The 24098-nt window shown below is 43.8% G+C and overlaps 1 protein-coding gene across 3 annotated transcripts; it reads left to right on the top strand.

Annotated features, from left to right (window-relative positions):
- Positions 1-9841: 9841 nt before the first annotated feature.
- LOC124008370 (eukaryotic translation initiation factor 6) lies at positions 9842-23591 on the top strand. Of its 3 annotated transcripts, none has more exons than XM_046319598.1 (7): positions 9842-9997; positions 10428-10564; positions 11689-11774; positions 12027-12202; positions 17844-18020; positions 18293-18474; positions 22717-23591. In XM_046319598.1, exons 2-7 carry the CDS (start codon positions 10458-10460, stop codon positions 22724-22726), a joined length of 738 nt encoding a protein of 245 aa, XP_046175554.1. In that variant the 5' UTR covers positions 9842-9997; positions 10428-10457; the 3' UTR covers positions 22727-23591. The 3 variants fall into 3 exon arrangements, with proteins under 3 accessions (XP_046175554.1, XP_046175556.1, XP_046175555.1); XM_046319600.1 differs by having other exon boundaries at positions 9988-10051; XM_046319599.1 differs by lacking the exon at positions 9842-9997 and adding an exon at positions 10014-10128.
- Positions 23592-24098: the final 507 nt, after the last annotated feature.

Here is a 24098-nt window from a genome sequence, read left to right on the forward strand (position 1 = left end):
AGTGCTGAGCCGGCACCCTCCGTCCTGGCTGGATGCCCATTCTAGCCCGGCAAATGTGAGGAGCTGGAATAGATCGCAACGGGCTATGAATGCGAACTGGAGACACCGTGTGCATCTCTGCATAACACGGTGCCTGACCAGTCACAAGCTCACCATGGTAAGCACGAGGAGTTGGCTTAGGTCTCCAACCTGACTCAGCCAATCTCCTCGTGTGCCACCCCCCAATTTTTTTTATTGGGGCTGCCTCTCAGGCTTGTCTCCTCGGTACGACTCCTCGTAATATCGCCGTTCCGCTTTCGCTGCCTCTATCTCCTCTTTAGGAAGGCGATACTCCCCCGCCTGCGTCCAGGGTCCTGCTCCGTCCAGTATCTCCTCCCAAGTCCATTTCTCCATAAAACGCTGCTCTTCCTTACCACGCTGCTTGGTCCTTTTGTAGTGGGTTCTTCTGTCACGTTCGTTATACGAATGAGACCAAGGCGCAGCATGGTAAGCATACATTCTTCTTTATTATAAGAACGAACACAGAACAAACTAACAAAATAACAAAGAGGAGTAGTATAAAGGATGGGAAGACCAAAACGCAGCGTGGTAAGTGTTCATGTTTTTTAAGGAATAACGAACACTGAACAAAACAATACATTTCTTCTCTTAATCTCATCCATTTCAAAATCTTATACATTGCTGAGTGATGTCATTCACAACATACACACAGGAGGGTTATTCTTTTTTTAGCCCAGTGGATCTATAGTCTTACACCTCTATGGTGTATTAAGTGTCATGTTTTGTCTTATATTGTCTTGTCATTTTGCTTTCCCTTCTGTTCGTTTTCCCCCTGCTGGTCTTATTAGGTTCGTTCCCTTTTTTCTCTCTCCCTCCCTCTCTCTCTTCTCTCTATCGTTCCGTTCCTGCTCCCAGCTGTTCCTATTCCCCTACTCAATCATCTAGTCTTTTCACACCTGTTCCTTATCTTGCCCTCTGATTAGAGTCCCTATTTCTCCCCTTGTTTTCCGTTTCTGTCCTGTCGGATCCTTGTATATTGTTCGCCGTGCTGTGTCTTTGTCTCGCCCTGTCGTGTCTTGTTTCCCTCAGATGCTGCGTGTGAGCAGGTGTCTGAGTCTGCTACGGTCGGTGCCTTCCCGAGGCAACCTACAGTTAATGGTCGAGTCTCCAGTCTGTCCTCGTCACTACGAGTGGAATTAAGTTTTTTATGTTTTGTTTTCTGCTCTGATTGTTCAGGAGTATTGCCTATTTCCTTTACTGGAATAAAGACTCTGTTTTCGCCAAGTCGCTTTTGGGTCCTCATTCACCTGCATAACAGAAGGATCCGACCAAGAATGGACCCAGCGACTACAGATTCTCGTAACACTGCCGTCGAGATCCAAGGAGCCATGCTCGGCAGACACGAGCAGGAATTGTCTGCTGCTCGTCATGCCGTTGAGAACCTGGCCGCTCAGGTTTCCGACCTCTCTGGACAGTTCCAGAGTCTTCGTCTCGTGCCACCTGCTACTTCCTGGTCTGCCGAGCCTCCGGAACCTAGGGTTAATAACCCACCTTGTTACTCCGGGCAGCCCACGGAGTGCCGCTCCTTTCTCACCCAGTGTGATATTGTGTTCTCTCTCCAACCCAACACATACTCTAGAGAGAGAGCTCGGGTTGCTTACGTCATTTCACTCCTTACTGGCCGGGCTCGAGAGTGGGGCACAGCTATCTGGGAGGCAAGGGCTGATTGTTCTAACAATTACCTGAACTTTAAAGAGGAGATGATTCGGGTTTTTGATCGTTCAGTTTTTGGTAGGGAGGCTTCTAGGGCCCTGGCTTCCCTATGTCAAGGTGATCGATCCATAACGGATTACTCTATAGAGTTTCGCACTCTTGCTGCCTCTAGTGACTGGAACGAGCCGGCGCTGCTCGCTCGTTTTCTGGAGGGACTCCACGCAGAGGTTAAAGATGAGATTCTCTCCCGGGAGGTTCCTTCCAGTGTGGACTCTTTGATTGCACTCGCCATCCGCATAGAACGACGGGTAGATCTTCGTCACCAAGCTCGTGGAAGAGAGCTCGCGTTAACGGTGTTTCCCCTCTCCGCATCGCAACCATCTCCCTCCTCTGGCTCAGAGACTGAGCCCATGCAGCTGGGAGGTATTCGCATCTCGACTAAGGAGAGGGAACGGAGGATCACCAACCGCCTGTGCCTCTATTGCGGACTTGCTGGACATTTTGTCAATTCATGTCCAGTAAAAGCCAGAGCTCATCAGTAAGCGGAGGGCTACTGGTGAGCGCTACTACTCAGGTCTCTCCATCAAGATCCTGTACTACTATGTCGGTCCATCTACGCTGGACCGGTTCGGGTGCTACATGCAGTGCCTTGATAGACTCTGGGGCTGAGGGTTGTTTTATGGACGAAGCATGGGCTCGGAAACAAGACATTCCTCTCAGACAGTTAGGGAAGCCTACGCCCATGTTCGCCTTAGATGGTAGTCATCTCCCCAGTATCAGATATGAGACACTACCTTTAACCCTCACAGTATCTGGTAACCACAGTGAGACTATTTCCTTTTTGATTTTTCGTTCACCTTTTACACCTGTTGTTTTGGGTCATCCCTGGCTAGTATGTCATAATCCTTCTATTAATTGGTCTAGTAATTCTATCCTATCCTGGAACGTTTCTTGTCATGTGAAGTGTTTAATGTCTGCTATCCCTCCCGTTTCTTCTGTCCCCACTTCTCAGGAGGAACCTGGCGATTTGACAGGAGTGCCGGAGGAATATCATGATCTGCGCACGGTCTTCAGTCGGTCCAGAGCCAACTCCCTTCCTCCTCACCGGTCGTATGATTGTAGTATTGATCTCCTTCCGGAGACCACTCCTCCTCGGGGTAGACTATACTCTCTGTCGGCTCCCGAACGTAAGGCTCTCGAGGATTATTTGTCTGTGTCTCTTGACGCCGGCACCGTAGTGCCTTCTTCCTCCCCTGCCGGGGCGGGGTTTTTTTTTTGTTAAGAAGAAAGACGGTACTCTGCGCCCCTGCGTGGATTATCGAGGGCTGAATGACATAACGGTTAAGAATCGTTATCCGCTTCCCCTTATGTCATCAGCCTTCGAGATTCTGCAGGGAGCCAGGTTCTTTACTAAGTTGGACCTTCGTAACGCTTACCATCTCGTGCGCATCAGAGAGGGGTACGAGTGGAAAACGGCGTTTAACACTCCGTTAGGGCATTTTGAGTACCGGGTTCTGCCGTTTGGTCTCGCTAATGCGCCAGCTGTTTTTCAGGCATTAGTTAATGATGTTCTGAGAGACATGCTGAACATCTTTGTTTTTGTCTACCTTGACGATATCCTGATTTTTTCACCGTCACTCGAGATTCATGTTCAGCACGTTCGACGTGTACTCCAGCGCCTTTTAGAGAATTGTCTCTACGTGACGGCTGAGAAGTGCTCTTTTCATGTCTCCTCCGTCACTTTTCTCGGTTCTGTTATTTCCGCTGAAGGCATTCAGATGGATCCCGCTAAGGTCCAGGCTGTCAGTGATTGGCCCGTTCCAAGGTCACGTGTCGAGTTGCAGCGCTTTCTAGGTTTCGCTAATTTCTATCGGCGTTTCATTCGTAATTTCGGTCAAGTTGCTGCCCCTCTCACAGCTCTTACTTCTGTCAAGACGTGTTTTAAGTGGTCCGGATCCGCCCAGGGAGCTTTTGATCTTCTCAAGAAACGTTTTACGTCCGCTCCTATCCTCGTTACTCCTGACGTCACTAAACAATTCAGTGTCGAGGTTGACGCTTCAGAGGTAGGCGTGGGAGCCATTCTATCCCAGCGCTTCCAGTCTGACGATAAGGTTCATCCTTGCGCTTATTTTTCTCATCGCCTGTCGCCATCGGAACGCAACTATGATGTGGGTAACCGCGAACTGCTCGCCATCCGCTTAGCCCTAGGCGAATGGCGACAGTGGTTGGAGGGGGCGACCGTTCCTTTTGTCGTTTGGACAGACCATAAGAACCTTGAGTACATCCGTTCTGCCAAACGACTTAATGCACGTCAAGCTCGTTGGGCGTTGTTTTTCGCTCGTTTCGAGTGTGTGATTTCTTACCGTCCGGGTAGTAAGAACACCAAGCCTGATGCCTTATCCCGTCTCTTTAGTTCTTCTGTGGCTTCTACTGATCCCGAGGGGATTCTTCCTTATGGGCGTGTTGTCGGGTTGACAGTCTGGGGAATTGAAAGGCAGGTTAAGCAAGCACTCACGCACACTGCGTCGCCGCGCGCTTGTCCTAGTAACCTTCTTTTCGTTCCTGTTTCTACTCGTCTGGCTGTTCTTCAGTGGGCTCACTCTGCCAAGTTAGCTGGTCATCCCGGCGTTCGAGGTACTCTTGCTTCTATTCGCCAGCGCTTTTGGTGGCCTACTCAGGAGCGTGACACGCGCCGTTTCATGGCTGCTTGTTCGGACTGCGCGCAGACTAAGTCAGGTAACTCTCCTCCTGCCGGTCGTCTCAGACCGCTTCCCATTCCTTCTCGACCATGGTCTCACATCGCCTTAGACTTCATTACCGGTCTGCCTTTGTCTGCGGGGAAGACTGTGATTCTTACGGTTGTCGATAGGTTCTCTAAGGCGGCACATTTCATTCCCCTCGCTAAGCTTCCTTCCGCTAAGGAGACGGCACAAATCAACATCGAGAATGTGTTCAGAATTCATGGCCTCCCGTTAGACGCCGTTTCAGACAGAGGTCCGCAATTCACGTCACAGTTTTGGAGGGAGTTCTGTCGTTTGATTGGTGCGTCCGTCAGTCTCTCTTCCGGGTTTCATCCCCAGTCTAACGGTCAAGCAGAAAGGGCCAATCAGACGATTGATCGCATACTACGCAGCCTTTCTTTTAGAAACCCTGCGTCTTGGGCAGAACAGCTCCCCTGGGCAGAATACGCTCACAACTCGCTTCCTTCGTCTGCTACCGGGTTATCTCCGTTTCAGAGTAGTCTGGGTTACCAGCCTCCTCTGTTCTCATCCCAGCTTGCCGAGTCCAGCGTTCCCTCCGCTCAAGTGTTTGTCCAACGTTGTGAGCGCACCTGGAGGAGGGTGAGGTCTGCACTTTGCCGTTACAGGGCACAGACTGTGAGAGCCGCCAATAAACGTAGGATTAAGAGTCCTAGGTATTGTTGCGGCCAGAGAGTGTGGCTTTCCACTCGTAACCTTCCCCTTACGACAGCTTCTCGTAAGTTGACTCCGCGGTTCATTGGTCCGTTCCGTGTCTCCCAGGTCGTCAATCCTGTCGCTGTGCGACTGCTTCTTCCGCGACATCTTCGTCGCGTCCATCCTGTCTTCCATGTCTCCTGTGTCAAGCCCTTTCTTCGCACCCCCGTTCGTCTTCCCTCCCCCCGTCCTTGTCGAGAGCGCACCTATTTACAAGGTACGTAGGATCATGGACATGCGTTCTCGGGACGGGGTCACCAATACTTAGTGGATTGGAAGGGTTACGGTCCTGAGGAGAGGAGTTGGGTTCCGTCTCGGGACGTGCTGGACCGTTCGCTGATTGATGATTTCCTCCGTTGCCGCCAGGATTCCTCCTCGAGTGCGCCAGGAGGCGCTCGATGAGTGGGGGGGTACTGTCATGTTTTGTCTTATATTGTCTTGTCATTTTGCTTTCCCTTCTGTTCGTTTTCCCCCTGCTGGTCTTATTAGGTTCGTTCCCTTTTTCTCTCTCCCTCCCTCTCTCTCTTCTCTCTATCGTTCCGTTCCTGCTCCCAGCTGTTCCTATTCCCCTACTCAATCATCTAGTCTTTTCACACCTGTTCCTTATCTTGCCCTCTGATTAGAGTCCCTATTTCTCCCCTTGTTTTCCGTTTCTGTCCTGTCGGATCCTTGTATATTGTTCGCCGTGCTGTGTCTTTGTCTCGCCCTGTCGTGTCTTGTTTCCCTCAGATGCTGCGTGTGAGCAGGTGTCTGAGTCTGCTATGGTCGGTGCCTTCCCGAGGCAACCTACAGTTAATGGTCGAGTCTCCAGTCTGTCCTCGTCACTACGAGTGGAATTAAGTTTTTTATGTTTTGTTTTCTGCTCTGATTGTCCAGGAGTATTGCCTATTTCCTTTACTGGAATAAAGACTCTGTTTTCGCCAAGTCGCTTTTGGGTCCTCATTCACCTGCATAACATTAAGCCTAAATGTTTCTGACTTTATATAGTCACCCATCTATAATTCAAATGTCAAAGATACTGTGAGTCAAGAGTAAAACCATTAGGGGTTAGATGCATCTTCTTTAGACCACCAACTGACTGTAAACAAAACAGTATTGTATAGCTTCTAATGTAGAGCTGTAAAATCAAGCTAAATCCGATATTTTAGAAGACTTAGTGAGCATGGGGAATACAAGTGTAAATGTATGGTTGAACGTTTTCATATCAGCAAATGGCAGATGCATCATTGATTTGGCACATTTACACAAGAGAATGACAACACAATGCCCCATACACACTCTTCAAGTGGATGGTTTTAAGAGGAACTGAGGCACATGATTTATATCGCTTTGTCAATATTGATCTGTGTCAGAGATAATAGAGCATGAATCATCCAAGTATTTTCAGTTCCTAATCTTTAACTCTGCTCATCAGAGAAGAGACACAGGGGAATGAGTCATACTGTTGGTAACCTACTGCTGCCACTGCTACCGAATCCATAGGCAAAGTTCATACTACCAACGTCCTTACTGGGAGATGACAGACGGTCTATGTTCTTTGGTTGTTTAGGGGTAATGAGTAAACTAGATAGGTGGTAATAGAGTAGGGGCCTGAGGGCACACACTTAATATGTTGTGAAATTTGTTGTAAATGTATTGTAATGTTTTTCAAAATGTATAACTGCCTTAATTTTGCTGGACACCAGGAAGAGTAGGTGCTGCCTTGGCAGCAGCTAATCGGGATCCATATTAAATACAAATACATAATAGAACATTAAAAAAAGATAGGATTAACTACACAGGCTTTTGAATGGACACAAATTTACATTTACATTTGACATTATTTTATGTAATGTACACAAACAAGCCTTAACGTAATTGTATAACTAAGAGATGGTGTTGACATGTGAACCTCCCATATTTAATTGAATTGGTTTACTGATAGTATGCAACTAAACCTGTTGAGCACTTGCACGCTGGGGTGGCTACCATTTAGGAGCTTTGATGTCTTCCTTCGCACATTGTGTTTCACCTGAAAGGCTAATAGAGGAGGACTCTGTTTCTGTGTCGAACTTGAGCTAATGACAAATACAACAAATATGAGTTGTAACACAACTGTTGTGTGATATGCATTGTTTATACAGCCTGAGTGTCTTGGTTGTAGACAGTTGGTACAGTTTTACTTGATTGATCAGTTCTTCTAAGTATTCTTATTATTTACAATATTGTTCTTTGACAATGTGCATGTCTGACAAATGTTCCTTCTATTATACTAAGGTACTTTTTCATTCATATCAATAGAATTCCAGTGCTCAGGATAATTTCTGTACTGCAAATCTTATCCAGAGGATAGTGGTAGAGAGTGAAAGAGGTATGAGGCATTATCATCAAGATATGAGCCAACAGGCCTTTTTAAATGCAAATATTGCAATGCCATTTAATCATGTTCTCCTCAGCTCTCTTTTAGTTGTCTCTTTTGTTCAGCAGTGGATATGTGGATCCTAAGGTGAATGTCAGCATTCACATTCGATGAGCTGAGAATAACAACATATTTTATTGAACCTTTATTTAAGTAGGCAAGTCATTTCAGAACAAATTCTTATTTTACAATGACGGCCTACCCCAGCCAAACCCTCCCCTAACCCGGACGACGCTGAGCCAATTGTGCGCCACCCTATGGGACTCCTGATCACCTCAGGTTGTGATACAGACGGGATGGAACCAAGGTCTGTAGTGACGCTTCTAGCACTAACATGCAGTGCCTTCGACCACTGCGCCACTCGGGAGCCCTTAAAACTTTGGCTCACACTTTACTTGAAGCACCTTTTAATTAAGTGCTATATTGCCATACAAACATATTCGTATAGAGCATTATTAATCTGTGATATATTCACAATACAACAAAGCCTCTTACGCCTTTATTGCTTTACTACAGTGTTACAGTGGTCTATTACTGCATTATAAGATGTAGGCGATATAACACTAGGTAAAAGGCAGTGGCATGTATTCATGGATACCAAGGAAAGCCAGGCTTCCCACAAAAATTGACCAAGGAAAAAACATATAAAATAATGTGTCTTTCCCCTCTCTGTATTCAAATTAGTGGATTTGGCTATCTCAGCCACACCTGTTGCTGACCAGTGTATAAAATCGACATCATTCGCAAGAGATAATATATAATTCACAAGTGATAGGCTAATATTGTCACCCATCAGACTATTCTTGATTTAATCTCGTCTTTCAATATACTAAATAATAAATATGTGAAATTTGTTTTGATTTAGAGTGGACCATTATCATACACCTGTCTCAACAGTGGAAGGGGGAAAAAAATATCTGTGCACTTAAAAAGCGAATGGAGGACGCTTTTCCCGTGGTTCATTTTTATGCCGACCAGGTAGGCTATGCTCCTACTGTAAAGAGAAGCAATGTACTTAATATTAGGAAAGTTGAGAAATAAATATAGTAGGCCTAGCCTATAGAAAGCTGATGGGATCCTCCTTTTTTTAATAGAGGCCATCACTCTGTTTTCTCACGCAATTGCATAGCCTATAGAAATGTTACGCAACATGAGCTCATGGGTTCTCATGAAGTGCTTGATTAGATTTTCGAAATACATTTGCATTGATATCTGAGTGATTAGAGGGACAATAGAGTGCTGAGTACCAGGCTGTTAGCAAGTTTAGTAGACTACTAATGACCATCAGCAGCATCAGAGCTTGGGAGAAGCCTAATTACCGTGACTAATTGGTCACGTGGAATTTGACTGCCTTCATGACTCGTGACCCTATGCATGCTCCCTCGGCTGTCTCCGGAAGACAGCTCCTTCGTTTTGTTGATGTTGAGGGAGAGGTTATTTTCCTGGCACCACTCCGCCAGGGCCCTCAACTTCTCCCTGTAGGCTCTCTTCATTGTTGGTAATCAGGCTACTGTTGTGTTGTCTGCAAACTTGATAATTGAGTTGGAGGCGTGCATGGCCACACAGTCATTGCTGAACAGGGAGTACAGGAGGGGGCTGAGCATGCACCCTTGTGGGGCCCCTGTGTTGAGGATCAACATAGAGGAGGTGTTGTTTCCTACCTTCACCATCTGGGGGCAGCCCGTCAGGAAGTCCATGACCCAGTTACACAGGGCGGGGTTCAGACACAGGGCTCCGAGCTTAATCATGAGCTTGGAGGGTACTAGGGTGTTGAAGGCTGAGCTATAGCCAATGAACAGCATTCTTACATAGGTATTCCTCTTATCCAGATGGGATAGGGCAGTGTGCAGTGGGATTGCATCGTCTGTGGGATCTATTGGGGAGGTATGCAAATTGAAGTGGGTCTAGGGTGTCAAGTAAGGTGCAGGTGATATGATCCTTATCTTGCCTCTCAAAGCACTTCATGATGACAGACGTGAATACTACGGAGCGATAGTCATTCAGTTCAGTTACCTTTGCTTTCTTGGGTACAGGAACAATGGTGGACATATTGAAGCAAGTGGGGACACCAGACTTGGATATGGAGAGATTGAATATGTCCGTAAACACTCCAGATAGCTATGCTCTGAGGACGTGGCTAGGGATGTCATGTGGGCCGACAGCCTTGCGAGGGTTAACATGCTTAAACGTCTTCCACAGAGAACGAGAACACGGACTGTGTCGAAACTCGTATTTGTCCGAGATTCCAGTTGTCTTGAATTTACTGAAGTCGGGAGAGTTCCGAGTTTCCAGTAGTTTTCAACACGGCATTGAAAGGGCCAAACACATGGCTTGCGTCGGGTGTTGGGGCTTACGTCATGACGTTGACGAGGAAGTGAACACGTGTGAGGAAAAATAAGAAGTCCACGTTTGCTGAGGCCACAAACCTTGAGTAGGTGAAGTTATTGTTATTTGCATAGCTAATCCGATATCTCAAACAGATCTGGTAAACATTAAAACTTAGCTCAATAACTATAGTGTGTATGGGAACCAGCCCGTGGTCTTGGATTTTCTTGAAAATGAGTTCAGTAAACGTTACTGAACTTGTAAACTTGAGGCAATTTCCACTCGCTAGATTGCTAACGTTAGCCATATGCATTGCGTCTTCATTTGTTTCAATTATGGGGTGGTAGTTGTCATGTATTTGTAGCTGTTGTATAGTCTTTGGATACTCTACAGTACATATTATAATCAGCAAATTGGGCTAACTGAGATGAGTTAACTGAGTAGCTAGGCTTGGCTAGAGGTAACTAATTGATAGTCAGCTAACGGTAACAAGGTAGGAATGGTGTAATATTAACGGGTATTTTATTTTGTTTCAGGAAAGTTCTTCCTCAACTGTGAATTTCAACATGGCTGTCAGGGCATCTTTCGAGAAGAACAACGAAATAGGCTGCTTCGCCAAATTAACAAACACATATTGCCTAGTTGCAATTGGTGGGTCAGAGAATTTCTATAGGTAAGATATTGTAGCATCTTTTCCAGACGTTGCTTGCTAGCTAACGTTTGCTGATCAGATCGAACTTCCAGCGGCATAGCTAACTAGCTTGAGATGGTACATTTATTTTCAACCAACCTTGACGAACCTAATTTTCGAATAGAAAGGCACCAGTGTTTATCTTTGTTAGGGGTCCTCATTAGCTACTTTTCCTGGGGTCCAAACATATTAAAGCACTTACATTTAAAAGTATATATGTAATGTAACCTTTATTTAATATATGCCATTTAGCAGACGCTTTTATCCAAAGCGACTTACAGTCATGTGTGCATACATTCTACGTATGGGTGGTCCCGGGAATCGAACCCACTACCCTGGCGTTACAAGCGCCATGCTCTACCAACTGAGCTATGCCACCAGGCCATAACTAGGCAAGTCAGTTGAGAACAAAACAATGTTTACTGGGGAACAGTGGGTTAACTGCCTTGTTATGGGGCAGAAGGACAGATTTTATATCGCTCATCCATATATTTATATGTATATATTCTTATTCCATCTCTTTACTTAGTTTTGTGTGTTAAATATTACTGCACTGTCGCAACTTGAGTTGGGTGTCATTCAAAACACACTTGATTTCTGATCACGCTCATGAATCAGCACTGCGGTGGACACTCACCTGTCTTGATCAAGAGGACAGAGCATAAGAGTAAATTCCATAACAAATGGACAAGTAAAGTTGTATTGAAAGCTTACATACAGTATTGTCAGCTTTCTCCAGGGAATGTTGTTATAAATGAGCATAGAGTACCACAGTATGAGTCACAATACCCTAGCAGTCAATCAGGGAAATGGTTCCAATTGTCAAGACAAAGGTAAGAATTTCTGTATGAAATAACTAATGTTAGTTAAAGGTAAAAGTTGCCTTGTCCGAGAGAGATATACATGGTTATAAAAACGTGACGCCAGGCTAAGCCTATACAAAACACAGCCCTTATTTTAATTTTCTAAAATCACGTATGGGGAAAAAAATGAATGGTGAAAAATGATTTTAACCATTTCCCTGTTTGACCACTAGGTTTTGAGTATTAACACCTCCACTGTGGGGCTCTATTGCTGTCATGGTAACATGAAATCTATGTTTTCAGTGTCTTTGAAGGCGAGTTGTCAGAAACCATCCCAGTTGTACATGCCTCAATAGCAGGATGTCGGATAATTGGAAGAATGTGTGTGGGTGAGTATAGCTCTGTAGGTCAAACAGCTAGGCTTTGTGCAAGTGCACAAAGAAACACAAAGCAATGTCATCAGTTCAACAGGAGAATGGAATACTCAATTATGCTTTATCTAAGACCAATACTGCGCTTTCTATTTTCTGAAAATGATTTGGATAATTGACTGTCACAACGAATGTGCTAAATTTTAAACAATTTTGCACTTAGCCCAGCTAACCCTGCTCAACTACTTCCACAATAAATTTGCTATTCAGGGAATCGTCATGGACTCCTGGTGCCCAACAACACTACTGACCAGGAGCTGCAGCACATTAGGAATTGTCTTCCAGACACGGTGAAGATCCAGAGGGTTGAGGAGCGGCTCTCAGCACTGGGGAATGTCATAGCCTGTAATGACTATGTGGCCCTGGTGCATCCTGATCTGGACAGGGTGAGAAAAAACAACACCTCATACCTTTGTTTGTCATATGTGATTGCAGTGCTGCCAACTCTCACGCATTAAGCATGAGTCACGCATTTGACCCTCTTCCCAAGCCATACTTATTTCTCACGGGTTGAAAAAAGTACTGCTTTTATTTTCTAATTCAGTTTGTCAACTTTCAACTGTGCCTCCAAATCACTTTGAAATGGAAGCATATTGTGCCTGCAATTCTACATCATAAGCGTGGTAACCTCGGAAGTTTCACCCGGGAGATCCCCATTTTCTGCCACCGCACTGTGAACCGCGGCAGATTAAAGCTTGTGATTTTGTTAAGGTTCCTGGGACCAAAGCGATTGGATGCGCGTTCGTAAAGAAACGTCCCTCATGATTAGCGTGGCGAAGGCAGCCACGGCAGACTGGATAGGCACGTTTGTTCTCAGCTGAACAAAGTTCATGAACTCAATTGTCAAAAGAGCAGCACAGGAAACTTGTAGCACTGTTTGCAAACATTTTTTAAAATTATATATATTCTTTTTTTTACCTTTATTTAACTAGGCCAGTCAGTTAAGAACAAATTCTTATTTTCAATGACGGCCTAGGAACAGTGGGTTAACAGCCTGTTCAGGGGCAGAACGACAGATTTATACCTTGTCAGCTCGGGGGTTTGAACTTTAACCCTTCCGGTTACTAGTCCAAACCACTAGGCTACCCTGCCGCCCCAAACATAATTGTCAACAAATGAATTTGCTGTCACTACTGTCCCTGTCGCAGAATGCTTCCTTTTGACAGCATGTGATAATATAGCCTGGTACTAGTTATTCAATCCTCCACTTGCATGAGCCTAAATCCATAGGCTACATTCACCATTGGCAATGTATTCACCATTGGCAATTTAGCACTAGGTTCATTAGGCTATAACATCGAAAAGGCAGCATTCAGCAGGACATTTGGTAGGGAGACCTGATTTGTCGAACTGTATTATGAACATTATTTTGCCCAATCAGATTGTGAACCCAAATGTCTTAACTGATTCTAGTGGGGGGACAATACATTGAAAGATCATTTAGGTTGGGTGTAGGGGCAGATTTTGGCTGTCATCATTTGTCTGTTTTTTTTTTCTCTCCACAATAGCTAATATAAGTTGTAACAATTCCCATCCCTTACAATGGGCCAAAATATAGACTAATTAGTGTTCTAATCTCAGCGCAGAACACTACTGTTATTACTCATACTTATTATTGAACTTCTTACCATTTTTGCATGTGTATTTAGGCTATTTGAAATCTGATATGCCAATTTTGTCTTTAATTTTAGATTTTTATTAAATGAGAATATTTTTAATAAGCTTTATGGACAGTGAGTATAGGCTAAGTCAGTGGTTCTCAAACTGGGGCGCACTACTAATAATTACAGTATAAATTGCGTTTAAAAAGGAAACCCTGATACATTTTAAACTTTTTATGATAAGTGGTCATGAAATTACCTTTTTAAATTAGTATAATATAATCAACTGAAAACGGCTAGCTACAACAATTGTTTAAAAATTGCCTATATAGAGAGAGATTGTAATGGCATCTTTTTGTAAGCACTAACTCCACCAGGGTTCACATGGTTCGTTGGACAAAGCCTATAGAGAGAATTAGTGCTGTTTTTGGATAAACGCTGGAATTAAGGTCTGTGTTGAACAAAGGTTTAGGAGATTTATGTTTTGTTTGCCATTCATTTTTCCCATAGGGATGACTGAATGAACAAGAGGTAACTAATTTCCGGGTTTTATGACTACAAGCTGTCGAGCTCTCTTGTGCCATTGCCGTTAGAATGTTGGAAGCTTGCCCATAGAATTAAATGTAATGGGGCAGCTATGTTTTTGTATTGTAACTGGTGATAGAGGTACCAAATTGCATACACAGAGATGGAACAGGGTTTTATAAAGATTTGTAAATACAGGGCCATAGACACACACTATCCCCACAGAAACATTTTTCCAATAGGGTCGCCAAGCAACACAATGTGGTCTTATTGGACAATTTCGCATTCCCATACCTGTGTGAAATGTAATTGTAATATGCCCAGAAATATCTTAATGTTCATACTGATGTAGAATACTCAACCAAATGAGCCAGATGTATAAATATGTTAAATTATTCACAGAATGTTGGTTAGAATTTGCCCAAAAAGCTGTCCGAATTGCTGATTTCTGAATATTCTGTCAATTGCACAATAAGGGAGATTGGTTATATTATATATATGTTAGTTATATTATATGTGAGGAGGTAATTATATACAATTTGAATGGTAATTCCATGACCTTTCAGACCCATTTGTTCAACCAGGTTTATTATGTATCGGGGTTTTAAATGCAATTTATACAGGTAATTCTGATATGTTTCCTGGAAGTCAAAGTTCTGTTGACCTGAACATTAGGAAAATGTGTATGTTGGATCGAAGCTTTCCAATGATTTATGTTTAAAGGGTATAAGTGAGCAACAATTTGTTGTAAATTGACATTGTTTGTCATTGGGGAAATTAATGGGATGGAGGGATGAAATAAAGAGTGATTAAACACAGAACTACCATTGATGCACTCTGTCAGACATTTTTCAACTCCAGGGACATAGACCCCTCCCTCCCGGCAAATTGACTACAGGTCATCAAATGCGAATAGGCTATATTGAAATGCCCCTTGCCTCAAATGTCCTGCATTTTAGTATTGTGCACAAGCTGCTAGGAAATGGTAGGCATAAATGCAAAATATCTTGCCTATGTAGAGTAAGATGATGGTTTTACTTACCTCAATTTAGACTTCGACTCATCTGCCCTGGGCTCTTTCTATAATTACGACCCAATTTTCAGGCTACCCAAGACTAAACGCTGGCGTTAGAGGCAAGGGGGGGGGATTCTGGCAAGATTAAATAGACGGGAAAACCAGCCACCTCTTCCTTAAATTCTACTGGCTAATGTACAGTCACTTGGTAATAAGATGGGTGACCTCCGATCGTGGATTTGCTACCAACGGGACTCTTGAAACTGCAATATTCTCTGCTTTTATGAAACATGGCTCTCGGACAAGATACACCCCATGGCTATCCAACTCGATGGATTCTTTATTCACCATGTAGACGGGACAGGGGAGTTAAGGAAATTGAGGGGGAGAAGTTCATCAACAACTGATGTGCTGACTTGAGCGCGGTGGAAGAGCAGACCCGTTTTTCACCGACTTGGAATACATGTTCAAATGCCGACCCTTCTACTTCCGAAAGGAGTTTTCAGCTGTTATTGTGACTGTTGTATACATTCCATCCCTGGACAAGAAAAATAATAAGCTGCCACTTAACGAACTGTACGAGGCTATAAACAAGCAGGAGAACTTGCATCCAGAGGCCGCTTTTCTGGTTGCCGGCGATTTAAAATAAATAAAATAATAATTCTGTGTCATTAAGACATGTTGTGCAACTTCCATCAACACGTCTCCCTCGGCACTAGGGGCAATAATGTCCTAGATCAGTTATTCTACCCTCAAGCAAGCATACAAGGCCATACCTCGTCCCCTATTCTGCAAATTAGATCATGACTCTGTACTCATGGTTCCTGTTTACAAGCAGAAGTTCAAACAGGAAGTACCCTAGACCAGGGTTTCCAAAACTCAGTCCTCGGGACCCCAAGGGGTGCACGTTTGTTTTTGTTTTTTTGCGCTAGCACTACGTAGCTGATTCAACTAATCATCTCGCTTTTGATAATCACCCAAGCCACAGACTGACTGTTCTCTGCCCCTGCACGGCAAGCGGTGCTGGTGTATCAAGTCTGACACCAACAGGCTCCTGAACATCTATCCACAAGCCATAAGACTGCTAAATAGCCAACTACACCGAACTAAAATAAACACATGTAAAGTGTTGGTTTCATGAGCTGAAATAAAAGATCCCAGACATTTTGCATATGCACAAAGAGCTTATTTCTCTCAAATGTTTTGCTCAATTGTTTACATCCCTGTTAGTGAGCATTTCTCCTTTGGTAAATACACCCACCCGACAGGTGTGGCATATCAAGAAGCTGATTAAAACGGCATGATCATTACACAGGTACCTTGTGCCGTGGACAATAAAAGGCCACTCACAAATGCGCTGCTTTGTCACAACACAATGCCACAGATGTCTCAAGTTGAGGGAGCGTGCAATTGGACTGCAGGAATGTCCATCAGAGCTCTTGATAGAGAATTGAATGTTCCTCTACCATAAGCTGCCTCAACATCGTTTTAGAGAATTTGGCAGTATGTCCAACCAGCCTCAACCGCAGACCATGTGTAACCACGCCAGCCCAGGACCACCACCTTCACCTGCAGAATCGTCTGAGACCAGCCAACCGGACAGCTGATGAAACTAAGTGTTTGCACAACCAAACAATTTCTGCGCAACCTGTCAGAAGCTATCTTAGGTAAGCTCGGCTGTGTGCTCGCCGTTCCTCACCAGGGCCTTGAGCTGACTGCAGTTCGGGGTCATAACCGACTTCAGTGGGCAAATGCTTACCTTCGATGGCCACTGGCATGCTGGAGAAGTGTACTCTTCATGGATGAACCCTGGTTTCAACTGTACTGGGCAGATGGTAGACGGCGTGTATGGTGTGTGGGCGAGCGGTTTGCTGACGTCATAGTTGTGAACCATGTGCCTCGTGGTGGTGCGGTTATTGTATGGGCAGGCATAAGCCACGGACAATGAACACAATTGGCATTTATCGATGGATATTTGAATGCGCAGAGATACATGACGATCCTGAGACTCATTGTCGTGCCATTCATCTGCTGCCATCGCCTAATGTTTCAGCGTGACGCAAGGATCTGTACACAATTTGTGGAAGCTGAAAATCTCCCAGTTCTTCCATGGGCCTGCATACACACCAGACATATCACCCATTGAGCATTTTTGGGATGCTCTGGATCGACGTGTACAACAGCGTGTTCCAGTTCCAGCCAAAAATCCAGCAACTTCGCACAGCCATTGAAGAGGAGTGGGACAACAGGCCGCAATCAACAGCCTGATCAACCATGCGAAGATGTATCACACCAGATACTGACTGATTTTCTGATCCACACCCCTAGCTTTGTTGTTTTTGATTAGTTGTATTTTTAAAATCATTTTTACCCCCTCTTTGTTCCTCAATTTTGTGATTACGATCTTGTCATTGCTGCAACTCCCCAATGGGCTCGGTAGAGGTGAAGGTCAAGTCATGTGTCCTCGGAAACATGACCCGCCAAGCCACGCTTCTTAACAAGCACTTGCTTAACTTGTAATCCAGCTGCATCATTCAACTGACGACAGTCATCAGCCTGCAAGCGCACTGGCCCGCGACAAGGAGTCGCTAGAGCGCGATGAGCCAAGTAAAGCCACCCTGGCCAAACCCTCCCCTAACACGGATGATGCTGGGCCCATTTTGCACCTCGCTGTCGGACTCCCGGGAACGGCACAGCCTGGGATCGAACCCCAGGCTGTATAGATGCCGCAACACTGCAATGCAGTACCTTTGACCATGCCTTAGTCCATAAATAAGGGCGTAATGCATTTAAATTGACAAATTTCCTTCACATTATTTTTTCATGCTCATCCCTAGTACATTGTCTAATGTAGGGGATGTTAACACACTTCCCATGTTTGTTTAGGAGACTGAGGAGATCCTGGCGGACAGTCTGAAGGTTGAGGTGTTCCGTCAGACAGTAGCAGAGCAAGTTCTAGTGGGGAGCTACTGTGCCTTCAGCAATCAGGGGGGACTGGTACACCCCAAAACCTCCATAGAAGACCAGGATGAGCTCTCCTCCCTACTTCAAGTGCCTCTTGTGGTGAGCGGTAGTTGTCATAGTGGTGCTTATGCCCATTTCTACATTGTCCCTAGCCCCGACTGCAAGGCTCATGTGGATCTGAATCAATCTGATACATATAAGCAATGTGGTAATATATCTACCTTGCCCTCTGATAGGCAAAGTGGAAATTTCTCCATATTGTTTACATTTTTGTTTTTGATCTACTTAAGCGCCCAGGGGGGCACATTGCATCAAGTTGTTGCTGAGTTCTTGAGTTGTTGCCAAATCTCCCCCTCTCTGGCACTCCACAGGCTGGAACAGTGAACCGTGGTAGCGAGGTCATCGCTGCAGGGATGGTGGTAAATGACTGGTGTGCCTTCACTGGGCTGGACACCACCAGCACAGAGCTGTCTGTCATCGAGAGTGTGTTCAGACTGAGCGAGGCGCAGCCCAGTGCAATCGCTACCACGATGAGAGACTCTCTAATTGACAGGTGAGTGATCACTTCTGACACCATGAGAACTCACAAATTTTAGGCATCATCTAGAGGTTGCTTCATTTCCTTTTTTCACTAAAAAAATCTGTATGACCTGAAAAGGCAGGGTTAAGATTGAGCCCGAGAGACAGGCATAGCCACTCCATCCATTTATAATGCAAAGTCGTCTTATGTCACAGCACGTGGCTTTTCATTTTTGAAGCAGCATTTGGCCCTTGGGGCTGTATGTTTGAGGCCCCTGCTTTCATCCCTTTAGAGATCCGACTTTCATAAAACCATGAGCAATTTGCTCACATCCAGCTGTGTTCAACACTAGACTGAATCTATTTTCTGACAAGGCTATTAAAGTTGCCGTACAGCCTCCTTTTCACCTCTTATTATGTGATTTACCTGACAATGAGGGCTTTCGACTTGTTAGGCGAACTCAGCCAACTAGACGAAAGTAAATTTGTGAAGTCGGGGGAGGTGCATCTGCGACAACTTAGTCGGCCACTGTTGTTTTTCAAACGACAAGGCTCAGATCAACATGGCAGTGTCAAAGTAGTACCATTATATAATTAAACTTTTAGAAAACAAAAGCATATAGCTCTATCCTCCATAACACAGACTAACTGAAATCATATGTGTGTATCCTACAAAAAAAAAATCCATATCCATTGTATACATGAATTGCAGCAAAGTGGTTCCTGTTTCAGTCACATATTTGGTCATGTTTGTGTGGGTCAAACAAAAACAACCTAATGATTGGTTGACAGTAGAGCCTCCCACAATACAGGCAATGGCTGCACTTTGAAGTTGTTGAAGAACTGCAGAAACATCCAGTCAACTTCATGACCTTTGAGCACATTAACATTTTCTGATATCAAAATGGGGTTGTAGGCCAAACATTTCTGGGTTGCGGCTGATGACGTAACAAATCACCTTTGTTGGTTTTTGGGGAGGTATTTTTCAGAATGCACAGAAGTCTTCAGAAAAACGATTCATCTTTTTTACACTTAAAGAGGAATTGTCACTGTTTTTAGCACTATTAAATCATATTAAAATGATTCATATAACCAGACTCGCAGGCGGACCGTGGTACAGATCCGGACCCAGAACGGGGTCAATGCGGGTCCCAATTTATATATATTTATTTTTGGAAATGTCGGGCTTTCATCTTACTGCTATTGACAGTTGTAATAGTAGAATGCACAAGGTGCAATTCTGAAATTTGGTAGTGCGTGGGAAGTTTTTAATTTAACCTTTATTTAACTAGGCAAGTCAGTTAAGAACAAATTCTTATTGACAATGACTGCATAGGAACAGTGGGTTAACTGCCTTTGTTCGGGCAGAAAGACAGATTTTTACCTTGTCAGCTCAGGGATTCGATCAAATCAAAATCAAATGTATTTATATAGCCCTTCGTACATCAGCTGATATGTCAAAGTGCTGTACAGAAACCCAGCCTAAAACCCCAAACAGCAAGCACGGTGGCTAAAAAAATCTCCCTAGGAAGAAACCTAGAGAGGAACCAGTCTATGAGGGATGGCCAGTCCTCTTCTGGCTGTGCCGGGTGGAGATTATAGCAGAACATGGCCAAGATGTTCAAATGTTCATAAATGACCAGCGTGGTCAGATAATAATAATCACAGTAGTTGTCAAGGGTGCAGCAAGTCAGCACCTCAGGAGTAAATGTCAGTTGGCTTTTCATAGCCGATCATTAAGAGTATCTCTACCACTCCTGCTGTCTCTAGAGAGTTGAAAACAGCAGGTCTGGGACAGGTAGCACGTCAGGATTCCATAGCCGCAGGCAGAACAGTTGAAACTGGAGCAGCAGCATAGCCAGGGGGACTGGGGACAGCAAGGAGTCATCAAGCCAGGTAGTCCTGAGGCATGATCCTAGGGTCCTCCGAAAGAGAGAATTACAGAGAGCATACTTAAATTCACAAAAGACACCAGATAAGACAGGAGAAGTACTCCAGATATTCCAAACTGACCCTAGCCCCCCGTCACAAACTACTGCAGCATAAATACTGGAGGCTGAGACAGGAGGGGTCAGAGGGATATCTTCAACCACCAACTTACCATCCTGAGACAAGGCCGAGTATAGACCACAAAAATCTCCGCAACGGCACAACCGAAGGGGGGGCGCCAACCAAGACAGGAGGATCACATCAGTGACTCAACCCACTCATGTGACGCACCCCTCCTAGGGACTGCATGAAAGAGCACCAGTAAGCAAGTGACTCAGCCCCTGTAATAGGGTTAGAGGCAGAGAATCCCAGTGGAAAGAGGGGAACCGGCCAGGCAGAGACGGCAAGGGCGGTTCGTTGCTCCAGAGCCTTTCCGTTCACCTTCACACTCCTGGGCCAGACTACACTCAATCATATGACCCACTGAAGAGATGAGTCTTCAGTAAAGACTTAAAGGTTGAGACCGAGTTTGCGTCTCTCACATGGGTAGGCAGACCATTCCATAAAAATGGAGCTCTATAGGAGAAAGCCCTGCCTCCAGCTGTTTGCTTAGAAATTCTAGGGACAATTAGGAGGCCTGCGTCTTGTGACCGTAGCGTACGTGTAGGTATGTACGGCAGGACCAAATCAGAGAGAGCCTTTTGGTTACTAGTATAACGCTCTAACCACTAGGCTACCTGCAGCCCCAGTTTCTCTGTCCATTCACTGAAATACCTTAGATCTCTATCAGAAATATCCAGTTGATTAACTATTAATCCATGTTAGCTGGTTAGCCTAACTTACCTATCTATCTAAACTTTGTAGTTCATCATGGCCGGATTGTGTCCAGGGGCCTCGACCCCAAGTGGACCCCATTTGATTTTGTTGAGTCACTCTGGTATCATATGACCACACAAGACATGGCAAAATGTGTAGAATCTCAGGAAATTAGCTTTAAAATGGCACAATGTTCTCTCTGCCAACGAGGGGTGAGGTTTGAGATGTGGAGGTTTGTTACTACACCGATAAATGACAATATCCATCCAGCCACCTAGGAAATTTGTTGTGACCGGACCTTCTCAAATAGTAGTTGAGTATCCCTGATATACACCCTTGGGAAGAATTACACATTGTGTGACCAGTAAGCACATAGATGCGCTACTTACTTTTACATTTGGCTCATTGAGTACATATCATTCCAGTATTAGAATTTTTATAAATGGGAAACAACTGTCACTTATTATTTATGTATTTTGACAACCACATTGACATTTAGTGAAAATGGATTTGTTAACTGCTGTTTTTTTTCTCTCACATAACTTCCATTGTTTGTCGTGTCACCCAACACCCTACCTATATTAAATACAACACCAGCTTGATTTCATTTTTATACATATTCTCTTTTACAGAAAGTGATTTGATCAATTGATAGGGGCAGTCACACATTGTATAAGATTACTTCCCAAGCAAAGTCCAATTTCTTTGGCTCCTTCTAAAGAAGGTTGTAAGCTCAGCTTCTAAATGTCATGGAGACAAATCAAAGATATTCCCATGTTCATCAGTAGTGTCTTCCCCTGGCATTTTACAGCTTTTTTCTAGCATAAAGCATAACGTATTTATGCATTGTTTTAGATCGGTATAAACAATCGCGAACTGTAAAGTATATATTTTTTACCCCTCAAATCAAGGAAAGACCCGCCCCACAAAACGTTGGCGCACCCTAGGTTGGGAACTCCTGAGCTATAGCCTTAGTCACGTACTGCATAGCAAGACTGACTGTTGATTCCCAATCACTGCTTTTTTAATCTGTTTTTGTCCAAGATATTGAGTAAGTGAAACTGAAATGGAGCATCGTCTGAATGGCTGGAAGCAGCAGAAAATGTACTAGCTGTGATGTACAACCTGATAGCAATATTTTTTTGACTACCTCGTGATTTATTAGTGAATTTTATTAATCATGCAGTGACTGAATCCATATTCTGCTAACGATAAACTTACTAGGGGCGTGATGGAACTTAGTTTTAAACCTCCAATTTGGTTTTGAAGCATAAATGGCAAATGTTATATTTTTGACAGATTATTAGACATTATCGGTTTGTTTCATTTCTGCACAGTAGGTCAAAGTGTCAGTTACTTTTAAGTGCGTATACAATACTGCATTTATACTTGGGATATCGTTTTTCAATGGGAAGTTATAAAATAACATTAAGATGCTGATGGAGATTTTCAGACATTCAATTACCAGTGCAGATAAAATGCTATACTGCTGCAGCATCATTTCTAATATAAAATTATTTCTCTCTTTCAGCCTCGCATAAGATGCCATTCTGCCTTCAATGAAAGGTTTGAGTCATCCCTGAAAATCTGTTGCAGAACACTTGCTGTCATTTGATATGGTTAACACCTTCCACGTTTAGCATTGGACATTTGTATGGTATGTCAATGCTCGACTTCCCAATTCCTCAAAGAGATGCGCCGGTACTAGGAAATTATTTTTTAAACCTCCCGCTTTGGGCTGGATGTGTCAATGTGTAGATCATGCATAATATATGAGAATAATACTTTCTTACCTCAATTAGCCATGTAATTCTTAGTTTGAAAGCCATTTTTCTTGTAGGTGTGCTTCACCATTTTCCTTACATGTTCCCCCATATGGGCCAGCACCCTAGCAATTGGAGTTCTAGATTGATTCCCCCCTCATCTGTAGATTGATGAGGGGGGAATACTATTTAATCCATTTTAGATTAAGGCTATAAAGTTAACAATGTGGAAAAAGTCAAGGATCTTAACTTTCCGAATGCACTGTATGTAATGTAGTACGCAATTTTTGGGGACTACTTTTGGCTGCTTTCATAAGTACCAGAAAATCTCTAACTTTGTCCAATTACCATGTTTGGTTATTGAAATGTCTTTCTTTCTGTAAAACAGCATCATAAAATGTAAAATTTGAATGCCAGGTTTTCGTTCATTGTTTATTAACCATTTTGAAACTGGTGTTAAGGTGGTTTCCTTGCTGTGGGAAACTAGAGAAATGTTAATGTTCCCAATGTAAAATGGAAAATGTACATTAAGTTTGTCTGCAAATCAATTACAGTTAAGCCTTGCATGGCAAACACGTGGTTGAGATGTGGAGATATTCCCTGCTGATTTTTTGCAATATACAAAAAATGGATTACCATATAAGATCATGTTTTATTTGTCACACTATCTGTATCTTATTGACAATTAATCTTTTGATTTTCTTACCTTGACCTTGAATGAGACTTTGGTTGTGGTCAAACCTTTGAGTGATGACATTATTTTAGGGCTGGATTGAATCGATTGCGCCGAAGATCAGCGTTATAGCATGATTGAAATTTAAAGGTAATCTTTCCATGTTCGTGGAGACTGCATAAGTTAGCGCTATTGGAAATTGCACTATAGCGCTGAACTCCAGTGATATGATTTGATAAAGGTTGTTCTTTTACTCTCCCCTGTTCACCTACATGGGTATTTGGTGCCCTCTGCTGACAACTTACATTGAAAACACATGACTTTCTTTAGACCCACTCCCAGTACAGTGACATCTCATTTAATTTGTACATTATATAATGCACTATAAAGTATATAGCTTCTTTACTATATGCATGCAGAACATTCCTTAACACTAAGCTATTGGCAGTAATTTGTGAGTAAATGTCATGTACTAGG

This window comes from Oncorhynchus gorbuscha, linkage group LG21 (assembly GCF_021184085.1).
Source record: "Oncorhynchus gorbuscha isolate QuinsamMale2020 ecotype Even-year linkage group LG21, OgorEven_v1.0, whole genome shotgun sequence".
Taxonomy (NCBI): domain Eukaryota; kingdom Metazoa; phylum Chordata; class Actinopteri; order Salmoniformes; family Salmonidae; genus Oncorhynchus; species Oncorhynchus gorbuscha.